The sequence below is a fragment of the Vipera berus genome (genome assembly GCF_964194415.1).
Source record: "Vipera berus genome assembly, chromosome: 3".
Taxonomy (NCBI): domain Eukaryota; kingdom Metazoa; phylum Chordata; class Lepidosauria; order Squamata; family Viperidae; genus Vipera; species Vipera berus.
This window is the reverse complement of record NC_138204.1, coordinates 186,349,494-186,371,521: the sequence shown is the minus strand read 5'-3', so window position 1 is coordinate 186,371,521 and position 22,028 is coordinate 186,349,494. Positions and strand designations below refer to the sequence as shown.

The following is a 22,028-nucleotide window of genomic DNA, read 5'->3' as shown; positions in this document are numbered from 1 at the left end:
AGTCTTACACAGATGGCTGATAGAATAGATTATGTCTAGTAATCCTTTTGTGTCCTAGAAGATTAAGGATATTCTGGTGCAACAGCAGTCAGCTGACACTTAAAAAAAACACCCTGAAAATTCTTGGTGTAATCCAGCAAGGGCTAATGCTTTCCAGGATCATAGGTATTTAATGTTTAAAAACCATTCTGGTGCATTGAGGGGGCGTAAACCACATATTTCTGGTTTGCTGCCCGCATTAGTCCATGCAATAAAGAAATATTTCTGCAGCAACATTTCAATCTGGCAGCCTAAAGCTTATGATCAGATCAGCTTCAGACATACTTCAGGGCAAAGGCACAGTGGTGCAAAGAGACTAAGAAATATGGATGTGTCACTGGGTACAGGAAAGAACGAGTTCTCATGCATTCTAAGATCTCTGTGATGGACTGGCAAGATATGGATCTGTATGAAGATTACAAATCTCCTTTTGATTTTGACACTGGAGTTAATAAAAACTACCTTTATTTACTGCCCAGCATGACTTTCTCCCCTCCTGAATCTCCTGTACTGAAGAATTCTGGTAACTGTCTTGTGTTTTAATATCTGTAATATTCTGCAAATGAGTACTATTATAAGAGGAGATAACAGCTCAGATTGCTTTTAGAGTTTAATAAGGTTCTGATTTATCCGCTGGAACTGAAAATGGTCATACTGTAAAAAGATTATTTAGAAACAAGCATTTTTTGTACTTGTTAGTGCATCTTAGTGTATACAGTGATATTATTGCTTAGATAGAAACTATTGAAAGCCTAGTTTAGAACATGAATATATGAAATGGAATCTTGATACTTGATATTTGATATTGCCATGCAACTCCTAAAACTGCCTTGAGTCTCTTAGGATGGGAGAACAGTTGGTTTCTGATTCATGGGGAATAGAAATGACTGTATACCCAAAATGTAATTATTGAAAACTAACATTCCAAACGTATTAGATTTGAGTTCTCTTTTAGGGATTAAATAGAACTTATCTTAGATGATGGATGCAGCTGTTAATAATATATTATTTTGATATAAATAACAAGTTACAACATTATTCTAGATTTTTTGCTAATAAAAATGTTCAGGCATCATTTGTATTTTGTAATTTTTCCTCTGTATTTGGTTAACAAGCAATAATACTCTTCTAAATGATTTTGAGGCCTTTTGATTGATATATAATTTGAATTTCCTATCTGATTACAACAACTTCAGAGTAGCTGGTAGCCTAGAGTATAATTTGGCTTCAGAGAAGAAAATTGTAGATTTTATGTTTCCTTAGTTCATGACAAAACTCACTGGTTTGTTTCATCTGCCACCTACCCTAAATATTCACAATGATGCAAATCGTGCTTTGGATGCTTCCAAGCATATACAGTAGAAATATTTACAAATATGAATTAAATAAGCATTAATTTGCATTAATTCCTAAATCAGGAGTAAAAATTTTAATGTTGCTCATGGCAGTGCTTAAATAGTCCCAGACAATGTGACCCATGGTGTAAAATGATAAGAGTTCAGCAAAAATTCAAGTAACCTCTGGAACATCCCACTTTTTATATATCCCTGCTACTCTTAATTTCTAAATAGATTGAGTGGAACTAAGTGAATGACTTCAGATTTAATTATTCTGTAATTAAAATAAAATATAAAGGTGCTTGGAACTCTGTCTTTCTATCCATCAGCAGGATAATTTTCCAAAACCAATACAACAGGATATCAGAGGAGAAAATTAAGTTTGAAAATGAGGTAAATCTAGCCGAAGGCTACAGAGAGAAATATTTTGGTAAAAAATAAATAAATCCCCTAATATATCCCATGGAATAGCCAGTTGAATTTTGACTTGGAATGTTGTAAAACTATATCTTAATCCACCTCTCTCTTTCTGATCACATGATTTACTTGAGCAAGCACACGTGTTTCCCAGTGTACACATTCAAAGACATAGCATACTTCTTTACTAAGAATTGCCTAGTTGCCTCCTATGATCAGTGCTGGTAAAGGGACTAGAAAAAATTCCAGAATTCACTCAGTGTATGCTTTCAGTTTGCTGTAGCATCCTCTGAATATGTCTCAGTTCATTCTGCTACGTAGTGAAAAGTGCTTTAAGATTTCACAGGGAACCCTGCACATACAGATTTCTAACCTATAGTAAAATGACCTGATGTTTTTAATCCTTTGTATGTCATCTTTAGCTATTTTTATGAGGTAGCCCTATAATGGAATAAACAGAGTGCTATTTTTGTGGCATTTTCTTTATGATCTTTTCATAGCTCCTTTAGGCATGGAAGAACAGATTCTCTGGATCAGTCACCTGCTTAAATCCACCACTAGAAAAACTTTAAATTGCTACTGTTGGAACATTCTGTATGAATTATAGCATCCCAATGTTGTTTTGATGCTCTTTGTTAATATTTAACTGTTTTCTTAAATAGTTTCAGATGATTCCAGGGAGTTCTTGGATCTCTTTGGAAGCATATTTGGGGACACTGAGGAGGGAGGGGACTTGATGAAAAAGAAAAGACTAGAATTGTAGATCTCTTTCTGTAAAAGCGTCTTTTCTCATACCCTGTAATTCTTTCATATTTATTTATTTATTCATTCAATGTAACTATACTCTAGGATTCAGTTTGCTCATTAACTCAATCCTATTGCAAATGGGTAGCACATCATACGTGTAACTTCTGACTCTAATAAATTGTCATGGTATTAATTTCTTGAGGTCTGGAAGCAAGTGGTGTGACACTTCTTCATTGTTTGTAACATTAAATGTCATTCCTCTAAAATGAGAGCTGTAGAAAGAAATTTCTGTGACAGCAGTATATTATGGGGTGGGGAGTAGGATGGGCATACTCTTTGTGGTATTTTGTGTCTGAAGATAAGTATGTGCTCATTGTTTATAGTTACTGCAATAAGCCATGTCATGAATCTCTCCAAGTTCTGCTTCTTAAATTCAGTGGCTACCTTTAAGTCTAAGGGGGCTAGTTTTTTGAAAGTCTGAAATGAGAAATCTTGGGAGGACAGTAAGGCTGGAGAGGGAAGCCACACAGTAGAAAATTTAAATATCACAAGTGACTTTCTTTCCCTCTTAAACAAAACAGGTCACTATTAAGAATGTTTTACTATTTTAGCTGATCACTATCAAATATGGCTGGGGTTTATTCCGTCTTTATTAAACTGTTTTTAAGGAGGACATCTTAGTTTTTCATCAGAAGTAATTCTCCCCAGCAGAAATTCATGCTTCTGCTGCTCCTCCCTTTCTTTTATAAAAAAATACATTTACTAGCAGGGGGTGGAGATTATATGCTGTAATGCATGTAGGACTTTGCCACCTCATTTACAACTCTAAAGCACCCCAAGACTGAGTTGCCAAATTTCTATGCAGTGATTGTAAGATCAAAATTAACAAAGTAAGAATGGAAAATGGACTTTGACATCTAGTCAAAATACGATCAACTCAGTGAGAAGAGAGGAGTAGCAGCTCCTACAGCCTACTTCCAAATCAGGGCATCAGTCATAGTTAGACCCGTGGGAGAGTTGTTTATCCTTGACCTAAAAGAAAAGGGTCATGTTTGGAGATACTGCTGTAATTGCTTTGCAATGTAATAATAATCTGTAATATTAACCCTAACCCTAAGCCGGTTCAGGGCCACTTACAGGATTGGGTCCTGTATATAAAGAGTCCTCAGTGAGGCATAGACTTTTGGTCTAATACTTTTTTTATAGGATCCAATCTGGGTCGGTCACTGGGGATCAGGGACCAGGCGTTTTGTCTTCTGAGTTCTAGAAGCTCCCTGAAGATGGGTTCTAGTCTGAAAGCTCAGAAGACAGAACCTCTGGTCTCCAGTGACTGACCCAGATTGGTCACATTATCCTGGGACACATATTTTTGTCTTTTGTTTGTAGATCATAATAAAAAATACAATGGAGCTAGGGAGTTCTGTCCAGCCGTACTTTCAGTTTTCACACTAAAAGAACAGGGCATTGACGTCACGCGGGTCAAAAAGGGTGGCTAAGTAAAATTGCTTGGCACAGCTTACTGTTGGACAAGGCAGGGGGAGGAGCAACCATCAATAGTGCGCTCTATGATGGTTGATGAAATGTTATGCCTGAAACTAACTTGTCTGTCTGGGTTTTTATTGGAATTCATTCTTGACTTGGCATTTAAATAAATAAAAAAAACCCTGCTTCTTTGCCCCCTGACTTACAATTTTTATAATTTCCCTAAGATAAGCTTTTGTCAGTTGAGCTTAATATCTTAATATTTTCACACCTTGCAGTACATCAGTCCTTTTTTTTAATACTGAGCCCATCCTAATGGCTTCATTTCTACCTCGCTGTGGAACATTTTTATAGTGTGATGCCAGGTTGACAATTTTGATCTGCTTTTTAAAGGTCTGCTGAAAAATGAAGCCATTCCTGAAGGAGAAGATGCGGTTGCTGCAATTAATATAGAAGCTCTCTCTGAAGAAGAACAAGAAGAACTTAGAAGAGAGCTTGCTAAGGTAAATTTAATTTGGAATGACAACTTCTTGTGTGATCTTTAACACTAATCTGAAACATTTACTTATACACCTATCTTTGACAAAGATAAAATGATTGAGTTAACAGATTGTGCAAAGTCATTTTGTATTTAACCTTGATTTAAGAATCCACGGTAGGCTGGAAGCCACACTTTTGCTTCCTGTCTTTCTGAAGGGCTGCAAGGATTACAGTATACCTAGGGATATCATCAGAATGGGAGGATCTAAAATTTAACCCCATTTAACTCTATTGGAGGTTCTGGAGCTACATGAACAACTGCCTGCATGTTGACTTTGAACTGTTCATGGGGACTTACAGATTATTGGCATAATTATGTATATTGTCCATGTGCCCTTTTTCTCATGTTGCTATGAATAAAATAAGCTTGGGTTTTTCAAGAAGGCCTGAACGGTATGATATATATTCTAGGAAAGTCATATATCAGCATGTGGCTCCCAGAGCATCCCTAGTGTTGGGGGGGAAGCTAAAATGTTAAGCATCTTTTTTAGGTTTTGGGTGAGTTGGAGTGAAATGGGAGGCTTAAAGGTACCTATTTCAATTTTCATAATCAACAGAAATGTACAAATTAAGCTGATTTCTCATTTGGTGGAGTAATGAAGCAAATGAATGACCCAATGAATGACCCAAGGCACCCATTTCATCTCTTTAAAATAATCATGTCTACCCTTAACACTACCCTCATGAACTCAAAAAAGCCATCTGTCTAGTAATGTCATCCCAAACTATACTTCCTATGGATTGCTCTTTTGTAAAAAAAAACAAAACACCTCATACAGTAATTAAGGGTTATTTTAGGATCTCTGTCTAAATAGTTATCGGTTACTTGAGGGACCATCTCTATTTGTTTCTACCCATCCAATCTGGGCCAGTAGGATGGGCATGCTTTGGATCCCATTGGTTAAGGAATACCTGTTGGTGGAACCTGGAAGACATGCTTTTTCTGCCATTATGCTGACCTTACAGAAAATTCTCCCCCTGGAGATTAGGATGGCCCTAACCTTCCTAGCCCTTTTTGTGATCCTAAAGACCCGTCTCAGGGCCTGGACCCCTGACTGTGAGAGGACCCACCTCCTTGCTGTGTTAGACTTGCTAATTGAGATATTTTTCTCACCTGCTATGCGTTTTAATTTTTGTATTTGTGATGCAGTTATTTTTTACTTGAAACTGTTCTCTGCCCCTAGTCACTTGTTGACATATACAGTTATACAAATTGACTAAATAAAAATACAGTGTTGTAGATTCTTAGTAAAGTTGAGATTTGATAAAGGACTTACCGTATATACTTGAGTATAAGCCGACTCGATTATAAGCCGAGACCCCTAATTTTACCCCAAAAAACTGGAAAAAGTTGGTGACTCGAGTATAAGCCGAGGCTGGGAAATGCAGCAGCTCATGGTAAATTTCAAAAATAAAAATACAGGTAGATAACAATAAAATTGCTTTAATTGAGGCATGTGGAAAAGAGGGTCAACAAAAACAATATATTATCAGTATATTCAACAAAAACAATATATTATCAGTATATTCAACAAAAACAATATATTATCAGTATATTCAACAAAAACAATATATAACATTAAAGTATTAACAATAACTTTAAATGTACAAAAACCTTAACTCAATAAGCAACCAAGCTAAAACACAAGCATCAAAATCCTTCAAAACTGGATTCCTCCTCCTCATCTGTATCTGCAAACAGAGCTTCAGCTGTAGCTGGTGTGAGGTTATCATCATATACATTGTCACAGAGTTCGCTGTCATCACTATCACAGTTGTCCTCCTCATACAAAGAAGTGTCTTCACTGCCATCCATAGCATTACTTATGCCACATTTCCTGATGGCGTGCTTCACCATGTCCTCTGGAATCTCTTCCCATGCATCACGAACCCACTTTGCTATCAGTTCTATGTCAGGCTTCATCATATTTCCACCTTTTGTTAGTCGGGCTTGACCAGATGACATCCATTCGCACCACATCTTTCGCACACGGTCTTTGAAAGGTTTATTTAAACACACATCTAAGGGCTGTAATACAGATGTAAGCCCACCTGGAATAACGGCTAAAGTAACTTGAGAAGACTTTGCCAATGTTTTTATGTCATCAGATGTGTGGGCTCTGAACATATTCCCATGCGTGTTACGCAGTAACCATTTTGACGACACTCCATAACCCATTTATGCAATTCAGTCTCTAGAGCCACATATGGAGTTGTTAAACCACGTCGAGCTTTTTTTGCCTTTGGAATCTTTTCCAACTCAGCTTTCATTTTCCGCCACTCCCTCACTTGTTTTTCATCAACACCAAATTCCCTACTTGCAATACTGTTATTGCTTTTTTCTGCTCTTGACACAACCTTTAGTTTGAAAGCAGCTTCGTATGACCTGCGTCTTTGTTTTGGTGCAGGAGTACTAGAAGTACTGGGCTCCATTTCTAACAGGAATGGGGAGGTCTGCTAGGGAGGCGGCAATCAAGCGTTGTTTCCCTCCTCGTGGGTGTGTGTGTGTGGGGGGGAGGGGGCAGTCAAGCGTTGTTTCCCTCCTCAGTCAAGCTTGTTTCCCTCCTCGTGCGTGCGTGTGTGTGTGGGGGGAGGGGCTTGTTTCCCTCCTCAGTCAAGCTTGTTTCCCTCCTCGTGCTTGCGTGTGTGGGGGGGGGGCTTGTTTCCCTCCTCAGTCAAGCTTGTTTCCCTCCTCGTGCGTGTGTGTGTGTGTATGTGTGTGTGTGTGTGTCAAGCGTTGTGTTGTTTCCACGTGGGCCCCGGGCTGCGTCCCCGGCGACTCCGCTCCCTCCCCTCACCTCCAGGCCGGGCTTCTCGCCGGCGGGCCGGCTGGCTGGTGCTGGTCCCCGGGCGAGGCAGCGAGCGAGCGGGCGAGCGGCAGCGGCATTTTCAGGGCGGCACGGGTGAGCGATGGGGGGAAAGCGGCAGCGGCGGCATTTTCGGGGGCAGCGGGCGAGCGATGGGGGGGGAAAGCGGCAGCGGCATTTTCGGGGCGGCACGGGTGAGCGATGGGGGAAAGCGGCAGCGGCGGCATTTTCGGGGGCAGCGGGTGAGCGATGGGGGGGGAAAGCGGCAGCGGCATTTTCGGGGCGGCACGGGTGAGCGATGGGGGGGAAAGCAGCAGCGGCATTTTCGGGGGCAGCGGGTGAGCGATGGAGGGGGGGAAAGCGGCAGCGGCATTTTCGGGGCGGCACGGGTGAGCGATGGGGGGGAAAGCGGCAGCAGCGGCATTTTCGGGGGCAGCGGGCGAGCGATGGGGGGGAAAGCAGCAGCGGCATTTTTGGGGCGGCACGGGTGAGCGATGGGGGGGAAAGCGGCAGCGGCATTTTCGGGGGCAGCGGGCGAGCGATGGGGGGGAAGCGGCAGCGGCATTTTCGGGGCGGCACGGGTGAGCGATGGGGGGGAAAGCGGCAGCGGCGGCATTTTCGGGGGCAGCGGGCGAGCGATGGGGGGGGAAAGTGGCAGTGGCATTTTCGGGGGCAGCGGGCAAGCGATGGGGGGGGGAAAAAGCGGCAGCGGCATTTTCGGGGGCAGCGGGCGAGCGATGGGGGGGGAAAGCGGCAGCGGCGGTTGTTGGGGGCGCAGCAGGCGAGGTAGCTTCTCTCAGCAGCCTGTTCCGAACGAAGGGACAGTTCGTTTTTTTTGTTGACTGGAGTATAAGCCGAAGTGGAGTTTTTCAGCCCAAAAAGTGGGCTGAAAAATTCGGCTTATACTCAAGTATATACGGTATGCAAGTTTATGATATGTAAAGGTTTTCTTGCTTAAATTTATGAACTGGTATAGATACTGCATATGAACTAGAATACAGTAGTTGAATACCAGATACTTACTGAATTGGAAGTGGCCTAATGTATTTGATTCCATTCTATCTAATGTATATGTTGAAGTCTGCAGTAAAATATACACAAATCTTCTGAAAAAAATGCTAGTAATTGTGGGAAGTAGCATTTTCTTTATACATATTATTCTTCTTATTGCTTTGCTTTGTGGATTCTGTCCCATAGGTAGAAGAAGAAATCCAGACTTTGTCACAGGTGTTAGCTGCCAAAGAGAAGTATCTAGCTGAAATAAAGAGGAAACTGGGCATCACTTCACTGCAAGAACTGAAGCAAAATATTTCTAAAGGGTGGCAAGATGTAACTTCAACAAATGCGTATGTTTATTTTGCTATTTGGGAGTGATGCGAAAGTGCTTGAGTTTAGTTGAGTTTCGTAAATATTGTCCAGAAAAACCTATAATTTGAGATCTAATGGGGCAGGATTTTTTTAAAAATTGGGGGTCTGGTGGAGAAGGAAGTTGAATTGTTTGCATGGATATCTCATTATTGTTTTTTTCTGATGTACTTCAAATAATAATAATAATAATAATAATAATAATAATAATAATAATAATAATAATAATAATAATAATAATAATAATAATAATAATAATAATAATAATAATTTTATTTGTATACCGCCCTTCTCCCGAAGGACTCAGGGCAGTGAACAGGGCAAACATATAAAAGTACAAAAATACAAAAATTAAGAAAGAATTAAACGAGATGCCCAAGCTACAACAATAGGTTAAATACATTTAAAACAACCATGGTTGTTGAATAAGCCATTATAGTCTAGTCTAGGCAAAATGTTAGACTTTAAATCATGTTTTATAATATAAAACCTGGGTTCACACATCACAGGTAGACAAAAACCAAACAAATGATGGTTTAGCATGGCATGTGAATATAGCTGTTGTCTGTTGTCTTCCATTAGGAGAGCTTTCAAATGTTTAACATGTATGCAGTATCTATGTCATGGCTATTTTATTAGTTAAAATAGAGTGGCAGATCATTTCATTTAGAATTCTGCTAAACAAGTATATCAACATCCTTGCTCAATTTACTACTACTACTACTACTAAATACTTTAATTTTTAAAAATGTTGGTAGCTGAAGGCCAACCATTGTCTAAGATGAAAGCAATCTGACTTTTATGTAGTTCCTTTTTTAAAAGAACCAAATACAATAACAAACCCTGGCAACAGATCAGTGACCTTAATTTATCTTAATAGATGAAAGCTTTGTTTAAAATTCAACCTAAATCTAGGTTATTAAGAGGCGTTGTTAATGTTTTTCATGGGGTACATTACATCTTAATTTTAAATGTGCTGAAAAGGGAAATAGACAACCTGAACCTTTAAGGTTCAGGGGGCCATGATGACAGAAATTGACTAACTTTCCGATACAGGTATAAGAAGACATCAGAAACCTTGTCTCAGGCTGGACAAAAAGCATCTGCTGCTTTCTCAACAGTGGGTTCTGCCATCACAAAGAAGCTGGAAGATGTGAAGTATGTTTTATTTTCTCCCTCCTGTTATTTATGATGTAATGGAGATTAATTGTATCAGTTTTTTAAAAACAAACAAAAAAAATGCTGTATGTGATGTAGAATCTCTAGATCCTTAATTTTCTTTCTTGACTGTCATTTGGAAATGTTTCAGCAGATTATCACCAACAGATAAGCAATAGAGTTCAAATGGTGGACATTAATACAATGGCTTCTCTATGCTCCGTTTTATCCCTGTGTTATTACTTGCAATTAAACAACTGATTAATTGCTTTTTAATACATTATAATAATGTTGTAATGCAGGGGCCCCAACCCTTGGGCTGCGGCCCACTACCTGGCCTTGAGCTGCTCAGAACCAGGCCATGGAAGTGGCATGCGAGTATGCGCATGTGCAAGCATCTCCACTTGTGCAAATGGCTGGTGAGCATGTGCACATGTGCTCCATTTGTGTGAGTGTCATGTGCTCATGCCCGCTTCTTGTGCAAATGGAGCTGTGTGTGCATGCTTGGCCATCACTCTCACAGAACATTCCCCTCCCCACCACCACTGGCCCGCAAAGCCAGAAGGGTTGGAGAACTCTGTTGTAATAGACTCAAAAGAATTTTGGTTGCTGAACACATGTGAAGCATAATAAACAAAATAATGATCAAAGGACAGTAAAAGGCCTTAGAGATTTTGCCTATATTATGGATATAATTTTGATTCAAGTATTTTTTATTATTATAAATATAATTTTCATTCTAATAGTGTTGTTTTTGTATTAGAACTTTTTTTGTATGTGGCTGGTTGGAATTTTGCAATTTACACCGAGTTAGATGGCTAGCAGAGACTTGACTAAAATATATTTGCAGTTGGCATGGGGAATATTGTTCCATTGAACTCACATGTACATGAACTCTCCACTTCTACAAGCTTCTCTTGAAGCACAAATTGACAAAAGGAATGCTCTGAAACTTGCATTAGGAGCAATAAGCAGCCCAGACTATAAAAGTAGAAATTTTTCTAGGCATAGTATATTGTGAATGTTGTGAATTCCCCTGCATGGACTTGCAAAACTCCAAATTGCTTAGAATTAAACTGTTAATATGGCTTTGAATTATTGTACAATTGATGAAATTTGCAGAAAAATGCTTCTGCACCCTGATGCATGATCTTTAGGTGTCCTGGCAAACTAACATTATACAGACTATAGCTCTGAATTCCATTCCCTAGCATTAGGCTATAGATTTGCAGGTTGAGGGCAGGACAGTTATTAATAAAACTGAGTATAACATATTTAGATAAAGCAAAATATAATGTCAAATTAAATCTGGAATCATCTGGTTGATCTGTCTACACAAATAAAACAGATCACTGTATTTGATTTTAAAACTGCTGAATTGAAAAACAGCTGGATTTTAATGCAGAGAATAATCTGTTTTGACACTTTTATTGAAATCTTCAGATATCTACATATTTACAATACTTTGAAAAAGTATTTATATGGTATATTTTTATATAGAATCATATTCTTATTTCTAAATGTTGTTTGCTATCCTGCAGAGTGTGTGCATTTATTCTTTCAAGTGAAATGTCTAAAACAGAGGTCTTTAACCTTTCTGGTCTCCCAGACCGGATGGAAGGAGAGCAGCTTCAAAATTGTGGCTACACACACTGGCGCAGCACTAGCAGCCATGTTCACGCATGCAGCATGCGCTGGCACTGTACACGTGTGAACGGCCACGCATCCCCATGGCCTAGTGGCCTGTTCATGCATGTGTAAATGAACCGTGCAAACCACCCAGGCTAGGGGTGCATGTGCAAATGGGCTGTGCACACCTGCCCTGCACTAGCATGTGCAAACGGGGTCACGGGCGCTAGCGCAAGTGGGAGGGGAATGTGTGTACCGGCCAGCCATTTCCGCAGCTTGCTGGCCAAGAGCCCATGGCCTGGCCCCAGACCATAAGATGGGGACCCTGGTCTAAAAGATTTGGAAAAACGATGAGTCATTATATAAAGGCACCTGAAACTCCTCTATTTCTTTTACAAATTCTACCATTACAGTACTGTCAAAAAATACTCTCTTCAGGGACATGCTAATCAATTTTTATAACCAGATTTTCCTTTCTCTTAATGCTGCCATTTAGTATACGTTGTCTACAGCATTCAATTAGTATGCCTGCTATGAGGTAAAGTATGTATTGTTTACTAGAGTGCCCAAACCTGACAAAATGTGGATAGGAATGGCTCAGTTTGGTACAACTGCACCAGGATATTAAGTATATAAAAGTAACAAATTTATATACAAGCTTGGCACTTATCTGTATTTAAAGCAAGAGATACACTGAAAATGTGATGAATAGTTTGTTTGGGGGGGGGAACCTATTTATAAAGCTGTAAAACTACAGCTCTGAACATAATTCAGAGTAAAATTCATGTAACTATAGAAATCAGTAACAAATATAAAATGATGGTGATAAGTACTTTATGTGAGTGACAATCCTTTTAAAAATCAATACATTCCTCATCATTGCTAACCAGATTGTGATGAAGAAAAGGGGTGCTCACTAAATTTAAAGTATCAGAGGTTACATTTTAAATACTATGTAATACTATTTAATTTTGTTTGTAGGTTCTCCCTACTTAGTCTGAGATTGCATGTATATTTCTAACTTGATTTTTTTCTTTTTTCTTTCATTAGAAATTCTCCAACATTCAAGTCATTTGAAGAAAAAGTGGAGAACATAAAGGTAAAATTTAACAATAAAATGTGTTGCTAAAGGAGAAGGAATTGGTTATAAAGGAATTAACTTACCAAGATACTAATAGTTTAACACTTAGGTTTCTCCATCTATGGAATGAATTTTACATTCAGCACTTACTACAACTGCAAGAAAGAATAGAGAAGAGCTTTTATTCTTGAAAATAGAACAACATAGATTCAGTATGAATACCTTTGGAAATATTGTACTGTAGTGGAATAGTGCTTTTATTCCATTTCAGGACTTTTTAACTTCATTAGTACATACATAATATGATATCAGAATTCTGGAAATTATGAATCCAGACAGTAGTACTCATTACTTTTACCAATGAAACCAATTAAAGCCATGCTTGCTAGGAATTCTGGGTGGTGTACTTGTAGCAAATCTGAAAAACACTAAAAACAAATTAGAATTGCTTTTGGGCAGAAGGTTATGGGTTGATATTCTTCGCAATGCGAGAGGCTTCCTAGGTGTAATAGTTTCCATGGGGAAAAATATGCAAATAAAAATAGTGTTGTAACAGAAAATGGGAGATGAATATATTCCAGTGGAAAAATTGCCCTCTTCAGTATTCGAGGTCTTTCTTTTTAATCCTGTCTAGTATTTTGCCACAAATTACTAGAAAGCTGTTGAAAAGCCACATTTCCCAGAAAACTGCTAAAAGGGTACTTTGGATGGGAGGGGGTAGTTCTATTGTTGTAGAAAAACCCTTTTAAGTTGATTTGCTGTCTTAAAGTGATAAATGACCGCTAAATACAGTATATAAGTGTACAGCAATTTACATGCTGGCTGAGGAATTCTGTGAGTTAAAGTCCACAGATGTTAAAGTTGCTAAAGATGAAAAAAATTGTTCTAAAAGACAGATTATTTACAGCAGGGGTCCTCAACCTTGGCAACTTTAAGACTTGAGGACTTCTGGGAGTTGAAGTCCACAGGTCTTAAAAGTTGCCATGGGTGAGGACCTCTGATTTACAGTATCCACTGATTAGCCTTATAAAATTTTAAATTGCCCTTTTAGTCTAAGGTTGGGGGAAATAAGCCTGCTGGAGCTGACTTTGGAGATGTCTTGAATTCTGCTGCCAACGCTAGTGCCACAGAAGTTGCCCCAAAGCAGACTGAAGAGGAGACTCAATGATTGCCTCACCTTTGTACTGTCCACTCTCAGATGCTGCAAGCAAATGCTGAAGTGCATCACCTCTGCTGTTGACTCCTCCAGTATGTTCTTCTGTTTAGCACTTAGCTTTCCAAATATTTAATAGTTTCTTGAGGTTCAGAGTACTTTTGAACTAGGAAAATACACTTGCCTTTGTTTATCTGCAGGACAGGATTTTTTATGTATTTTGAGTATTAGGCTTAATTCCGGTCTAGGTAATCACTAAGTTACTGAATTACAAAAAATTAAAAACAGAGCTGGAACATTATGCACATGTGACATTTACATTATGAGCCATCACTTCATGTCTGCTTTCACAGACAAACCTTGGAAGTTTTTATGTAGCCATTAAGTGGATATTAATTGATATTCTTTCACTAATATTCTTTGGCCAAATAAATTGGTTTGGGTTTTGCAATGGCTATCGTACCACATTTTTTTGTACTTATGAAAGCTGAAGATAGGTAGCTTCCAAGCATGTCACCTGTGATTTATTGAAGTTCTCCAGAAAATATTTCTTTTGACAGATCTCAGCCTGAGATACCGTTTTTCCTTCAAGGTTACAGGTGGATTTGTTTTTGCCTTCTCTACTGAATTTTGCAGAAGTAAAACAAGTTTATAGGCGTGAAGCAGATGATAAATGTAAAAGCCTAATACAGCTTTCAAATCATTCCATGCTATTAAAAGTTATATGTTTATTCCACTCTCATGAATTTAAATTATGGGACAGTATATTTCATCCTCCTCTCAATTACAATTGGTAGAAGCTGTGGGCAGTTTGTACATGTGTCTGTGGATTCTGGGAGTTTGCATCTGTAAGAAAAGGCCTTCAATGAAATAGGAGCCTGTCTAAATTGAAAATCCATATTGAAGCTTGAGAATATATTTAATATTGCAATCATAGGTCAATTTCATATATAAAATATTAATTAAATTTGTTGCTCTAAAAAGATTTGATTTTGCAGAAGCAAAATGTACTCCACCTTTATATGTTTTATTTTCTGGCACCTTATAAAACATATTTTGAAAATGTTTTTGCTTCCTTTAATCACCAAGCTTAAACTGAACTAGAACACATCCTTAAGATGCACCATAACTTGGGCTTTCTCTTTATAGCTGCACCAAAAAGGCTACACATCATATAAGTCAACTTACGCTGTATTTGACAGCTTTCTGTAGCATTTCAAATTTAGTCTGAATACTTGATTACGTATACAAATAAAATGCATTGTATTGTCAAACACAAAAGGCTATCTGAATGTTTTCAAACGTGGTTTTATATTTCATACAGTTCATTTGTATACATATTTACTTTAAGTTCAGTTGGATATTAGTTACCTTTAAAATACTTAGCTATACTTCTTAACATACAGTGTTCCCAGGATTGCTTGTTGTCATTATATCAACTTGTTTAGAGAATCAAGTAGGCAGTTTTCTGGTTTTTGATATGTCAGACCAAAGGTTTATTTCTTGCACATCCAACTTTTAGGTACTCCATTTTTCCACAGGTTTTTCTCTTGATTCACCATGCCTTCTAGCTCTATTCCACCACCCTTTCCCAGGTCCTTTGGAACTAAGTTGTGCTGGGTATAGGTCCTTTTAACAAGAGAATCCCTTCTTAACTATTCCAGTCAGTTTCATATAGTGTGATTTTTTTTTGTTTACAACAACCTTGTTCAGTTGAATCTTTCCCTATTTATATAATCAGGCTGTACTTCTTGCTGTGCTTTGGACTCATATGCTCTTCCACATACAAACAAACTCTGCACTGCAATTGCAGTTAGACCTTTTGTAAAATCAATATTGGCTTCCAGCTGGTATGTTAGAGATTAGATAGTGGAAAACAAAATGAAAACTGCCATGTAAAGGTACCCTAAAGAAACAAAATAGGATTATAAGATTATAAATATTTTATAATCTTTGGCTGTATGTGTGCACGTGGTCATAATCATAAACAAAGCAGCATTATACAATTTTGGATTATAAAGCACAAGTGATGAATAACTATTACAGATAAAATTTAGTTTTCCTTACAAATGGAAGATATATTTTGATGCAGCCTGATACTGAAACATCATAAGGTACAACGTACAGGATATAAGAATGAATGAAATGAATGAATGAAGCTGTGAATTTATTTTATTTTATTTTATTTTAATCCCATTTATATCCCGCCCTTCTCCGAAGACTCAGGGCGGCTTACAAGCTTAGCAGTAGCCTTCATTCTATGTATATGCCTGCTTATTAGGGCTTTTGGCCCCCCCAAGGGGCATTATTACAAAGTCAGCTTATTGCCCCCAACAATCTGGGTCCTCATTTTACCTACCTCGGAAGGATGGAAGGCTGAGTCAACCTTGAGCCTGGTGGGACGCGAACCTGCACTAATTGCAGGCAGCTGGTGTTACTTAAGGAGGCATTAGCCCACTGCTCCACCAAGGCTCCAACAATGGACGTTTTTAAGAAGAGACTGGACAGCCATTTGTCTGAAATGGTATAGGGTTTCCTGCCTGAGCAGGGGGTTGGACTAGAGAACCTCCAAGGTCCCTTCCAACTTTTTATTGTTGCTGTTGTTATATTTGTTTTAGGAAATCATTATTCTCCACAGGTACAATAATTAATATAGACAGATTCTATCAAACACTTAATATTCCAAGAATAGATTTGCAGGTAAGTATTACATTCTGTCATTTTGCCAATTTTATTGATGGCTTGAATGGTTTTAGGTGGCATCCTAAAGGTGCTAAATCCAGGATCTCCTCTTTGAAATGCTTCGTTATCCTCCAGGTACTCTTGGTACTGACACTCACTGGTGTGCTACTATAACATGCTTAACCATGTTTAATTAAGATTATTCCACCCAATTGATTGTATTCCCCAACACACAATACAGTCTGGATTGGGAACCCGGTAGGCCAGTTTGTAGTTGTTTGTCAGGTGGATAAAACAACTATTTTAGATTTTAGAAAAACAATTCTTGCTATAAATAACTTCCAAGTAAAAACCACAAGGTGGCAGTAGTTGAACAAAAAGACTGAACACTTGATAACTCTTTTTAAACTTTGGTAACTTAGACACGATTGATTTGGTTACTATGAATTAAGCAATAGGATGTTCATGTGCAACTATTGAGTTTTCAGTTTTACAGTATAATTATCAACCATAGCTTAATTCTGGATATTTCTGAGAAAACTTCATGAACATGTTAATAAGTTGAATGGAAGACTGACATTTACTGATATTTGAGAAATGAAGAAACAGGTGGAGCTGCAAGACACGGAATTTGAAAAAACACTGAAATCCACTTATAATATAATGCCCTAAGTGGTCCAATGGTAATGACATAAATACCATTGATTGATTTATTAGAAAACTTACTACTAAAGTGTGACACTTTCAAGATCATGAATAGCCTAAGGCACAGGGCTAGAATGCTGAAAACTCAGTTCATGTCCTTAACTGTGAAAGCCAGCTGGATGACTTTGGGCAACCCATCTCGGGGATTGCTGTGGGGAAAATAGGAGGAAGGTTTGCTGGATATATTCACAGCCTTGGAGTTATTTTTTAAAATAATAAAAGTATACAAACAAAAAGCATTTGAGAATTCTCTGTCCCAGCTGGGATTCCCACGCTCCCTCCTAATTCCTTAGCTTCGCTGAGAACGAGCACCTGCTACGTCGCCTAGATTCCTAGAAAGACCGGCTGAGCTTTCCAAACGTGCATCACGTAAAGATACTCGGCGAGAGCGCGAGCGTCTACAGTTTCGCAGACCTCAGCGGAACGAAGGAATCAGGTTCTCTTCAACCCGAGAGTTTCCCCCTGTGACATCCGGTGAATTTCCGCTCTGTTCCAAACACAGCCTGAAGCTCCTCCTACTCAGAATGTCTACGATCGTTGTGTGGAGGCGGGCTGGAAAATTACCACTTCCGGCGTGGGCGGAGTTTAGCCAGCCGCGGTTGGATTTAGTCATGGTAGCTGCCGCTCTCTTAGCTGCTGCTGTTGGACGAACTCTACATCGGGGAGCTCCTACGGTAGGAAGATGCGTATCCTGCGCCAGTCCTGGGGTGACGCTTGGCTGTCGCCGGGAGGCTTCTTCAAAAGAAGGGGAAGTTGGCGGCGATAGCGGAAGCAAGGTGCGGCGGCTCAGTGCATCCTTTCTTACTCTTCCCTCGGCTTTCTTTCGCGTGTCCACTTTATTCCGGAACTGGAGAAGTGCAGCCTTAAACGGGTCCTTTAAAGTTCTAGAGCAGGGGTCTTCAAACTTGGCCCTTTTATGACTTGTGGACTTCAACTCCTAGAATTCCTCAGCCAGCAAAGCTGGCTGAGGAATTCTGGGAGTTGAAGTCCACAAGTCATAAAAGGGCCAAGTTTGAAGACCCCTGTTCTAGAGCCTGAGGCTAACCCTGAATTAGTCCGGTACCTGAAGGCTGCACGGAGTCTTTCTTTTGATTTCTAAATAGGTCATTTTAGAGATTCATAGAAAAGTAATTAGATATCATGGCATACTCAGTCCAATATGTCTATGTTCAATTTTCTAGTATCTATTCTATATAGTCAAAGGCTTTTCTGTAAGCCAATAATCCAAAAGGAAACTTTTTTTTCAAGTATATTGCTTGCTCTCCATTATTCCTTCAGTGTTAACTATCTGGTTTTATGTCCTTCAGCCTTTCTAAAACTTCTCTGTTCATTTTATCTGTATCCACATATGGCACTATTTTTAGTAAACAAAACCTTTTCTAAAGAATTTGTGCAATAAATTCAGTATTTTCTATGTTCCTTTGGTTTTCTCTTGTTAGTTTAAGAACACTTAAGTATACCTGTCTTCTAATTTCTAGGCCCAGAGAGATTTGTTGACATAACTATTCCACAAAGATTCTCAATCTACCTTCTGAAATTGTTTTTGTAGTTGGCTCATACGCTTCTGTAACAATATGATAGAAAATGATCCTGTTATTTATTGTATTGTAGCTGAGCATATAATTAGTAATGCATTTTTAGTGTTATTGCCTCTTCATTCCATTTGGGTCTCCCAGATAGCATATTATATAATTTAAAATTGTCCTTCTCAGTCTAATTTTCTTTATTCCTAAAATATCCAGTCGTATTGGCTTTTTAATATACTATGATCTACTGTGTTATCTCATGCATCTGAGGCTGAATGTGGAATTTCACAGCAAATCATTCTAAACTTGGAAGAGAATATTTGTATTTCAGGGTTGAATTATGGGGCTCCTTGGTGCTTTCTGAGCTTGATTGTTTTTTTGCAGACATTTAATTACCAAATTAGGTAAGTCTGATGAAATTATCTAATTTGCTAATGAGACATCTGCAAGAAAACAACCAAGTTCAGAGACTGCAAGGGCCCCACTATTCTAAATTTATTTTTCAAAGTAGAAACCACTCTTACAATTATTTTAAACAGTGATTAAAATCATGGCATATAACTGTTAATACTGTAAAGAAAGGTCATGTGAAGCTTTGTGAGGAGAGATTTTGAAAAAGCCCTGTTGTTTCATTGTAGGACTAGGCAGATGTTCACTAGAAATGTTTAAAATGCAGAAGTGATATAAAGAACTTTTTAAATTTTTTTAAAGCAGACTTATATTTTTTTAAGCTTGCATGCCCACTGTGTAAAATGCCCTTGTCCCCAGATGTGTGTATATGCTCATACAACAGGTACAAAATTAGTATGGTATCACATTGTCTAGCCTTTAAGCTATTGTGTAGCTGTATTTTACACTGCCTGTTTTTTAACTATTACAAAATGGAACATACTGTGTTACATGTTACCTTAAGCGCATAAGGGAAAGATGTGTTAATTATTGCAAAGATAATTATTGCAACCAAGTGTGCATGCTCCTGAGATCAGATAGGCTACAGTAATTCACTATCCTTAATCCTGAGATAGGAAGAACATTCTTGCATAACTCTTTAGGAATAAATAAGTGTGACACTGCCTAAATCCCCATCAAGATCAATGCTCTTTGAATGAATGAATGTTTTGAATTCTTCATATGATTCCTGCTACTATTTCTTAATACCTTTAATTTCTCTATAAAATAAAAAAATGTCTGTAAAAGATTACATTGAATGTTAAGAAATCAAATCTGATAATTTCCTAAATTAAAATGACTGCTTTCTCTAGGTGCCTTCCAAGAATGTGGGATCCTTTGCATCAATGTTGAGGTCCTGTCCTTTAATTCAGATGGGGCCTGCCAAAGACAAAATTGTCATGGGACAAATTTTTTACATATTAGAAGATGATCTGTACATTGATTTTGGTGGTAAATTTCATTGTGTTTGCAAGCGACCAGCAGATGGCAAGTAAGTATAGTCATATTACAGATATTTAGTGTGCATGAATCTAAATTATATGTATTGTAGTGAACTATTTGTATGATGTTATTGTTGAATAACATTTCTTCTTCAAATTTCCTAAATATTTCATTTTTTTTAAATACTGACTGAGCATTTAAAATTTTCCTTTTCCTTACAAAGAGTAGTGACCTTAAGAGATCATGCATGTGCAAGGCTTCAATAGCATATAGGAACTTTTACATCTTTCTGCCTCTTAAATATGGCAACATTTATACAGAATATCATTTTCCTGATGAATCAACATCCAGAAGAACAGAAAATCAAACTGGTATTCAAGATTGCTGCATTTAATTTTTGAATTTTCCCAGTCAAGGCTAAAATTTGCATTTTAAAGGGAGAGAAAGGTATGAGGCAGGTCTCCAGAAAGACGCTCAGGAAACAGAAAAGAGTTCAAACTTGAGAGAAGAAGAAAAAATATTTTGCAGGGGAAGGGGAGAAAGGGGCTCCAGAGCTATGTGCTATCTTTAAGGAAGTAGAGGGAAAGAGCAGAAATTGAGGAGGAAGAGTCCATAAATAAGAGCCATTTATTAGTTCCTAGTTCAAGTTTGAATCTATGAAGAGGACTATTTATGGTTTGTGTCCCAAGTGAAAATACTGCCAAAAATTGATGATATTACTCTTCTCCTTTGAGATAGACTAGGTTAGGAAACATTTGTTGTTTATTCATTGGAACTCTATTGAGCTAGCCTATAGTAACAGAATCTTGAAAGCCTCAGGATTTTTCCCCTTTCCCTCCTCCTTATATTCTGGAACTGTGTTCTTAATCTTGGCAACTTGATGTATAAACTTCAACTCCACCATCATGGTTGAGGTCCATACATCTTCAAGTTGCCAAGATTGAGAACATACTGCTCCAGAGTATTAAGGCAAAGCCAGTTTGAGAGTTTTTTTCCCCTAATGTTTTAAGTGCTGTAATGCTTAAATGCATTTCCCAGGCTTTTATATTTTGTAACTCTTGCTGCATAGTTTCCCCAAGATCATTTCTCTCTACAATTGCGCTCTCCTAAAACATTCTGCTCTTATTCCCACTGTGAATTGCAGTTACCATAATGCCCTTAGCTGTACTAATAGCTGTGTGGAGAAGATGCAATGATAAGAGCTCTTCATGTTACTAATACATTTTGAGGCAGTTTCTTTGAGTTGAATTGGAATAAGTGGGGCCTTTTTTCACAAAACCCAATGTGGGTATAAACTTTTACTGCTTCTTAGCTAGTATGCAAAGTGATCAAATTTAAAGAAAAAAATAAAGGGAAAAACATAGGTTATGAATTCTTAAATTCTTTCCAACACTTGTACCCACAGTGGCTATAAGAAGCATCTACATTTTCTTTTGTGTACTATAGGGATATGTCTATATTTGTGTTTCTACTGTTTTCCCGATGTTGCTCTTTGTGGTTTGTTGATATGCATGCACTAGGAAGCACAGAATGAACCCCATATGCTCTGGGCCATGGGACCAGGAAGGTGTAGAATTGAGCTATTAACAGCCTTTTGAACAACTGCCCAAATGTTTCTCCATAGGACTACCCTGGGGGAATATTTTGTAAGATGCTTTTGTCTGGAGATCAGATCTAGATTTCATCCATTTTCAAGCTTGATCTTTCTTTTGCTGGTTGTTCCAGCTTTACCTAATTCGGTCCTGTTCAGAGCATTTTCTAAGAGTGATCAGCTGTTGAATTAGAAGGATGGCAGAGTTCTGAGCCCCTTTACATAAATTTCTTTCCAGTGTTCTATTCAGATGTAAAGAATAAAACTAATAAAAAGAAAGAGAGAAGATAGAAAAGAAATTCTACTTTTGTGAATTACACTAAAGTCTTTGAAGGGTCTGAGACCTATGAGACCTATGTGGACTAATTTAAACAGCA

General features: G+C 38.2%; 1 protein-coding gene across 1 annotated transcript in view; it reads left to right on the top strand.

The window, feature by feature from the left end:
• Nucleotides 1-402: 402 nt before the first annotated feature.
• Nucleotides 403-22,028, top strand: part of LOC308665464 (tumor protein D52) — a gene marked incomplete at its 5' end in the record, with an annotated part of 57,925 nt that continues 36,299 nt past the window's right edge. The window contains 6 exons of the mRNA XM_081323511.1: nucleotides 403-562; nucleotides 4,416-4,525; nucleotides 8,567-8,715; nucleotides 9,791-9,892; nucleotides 12,572-12,620; nucleotides 19,931-20,109. Coding sequence (XP_081179637.1) covers nucleotides 403-562; nucleotides 4,416-4,525; nucleotides 8,567-8,715; nucleotides 9,791-9,892; nucleotides 12,572-12,620; nucleotides 19,931-20,109 — 749 coding nt within the window. The remainder of the gene's footprint in view (nucleotides 563-4,415; nucleotides 4,526-8,566; nucleotides 8,716-9,790; nucleotides 9,893-12,571; nucleotides 12,621-19,930; nucleotides 20,110-22,028) is intronic.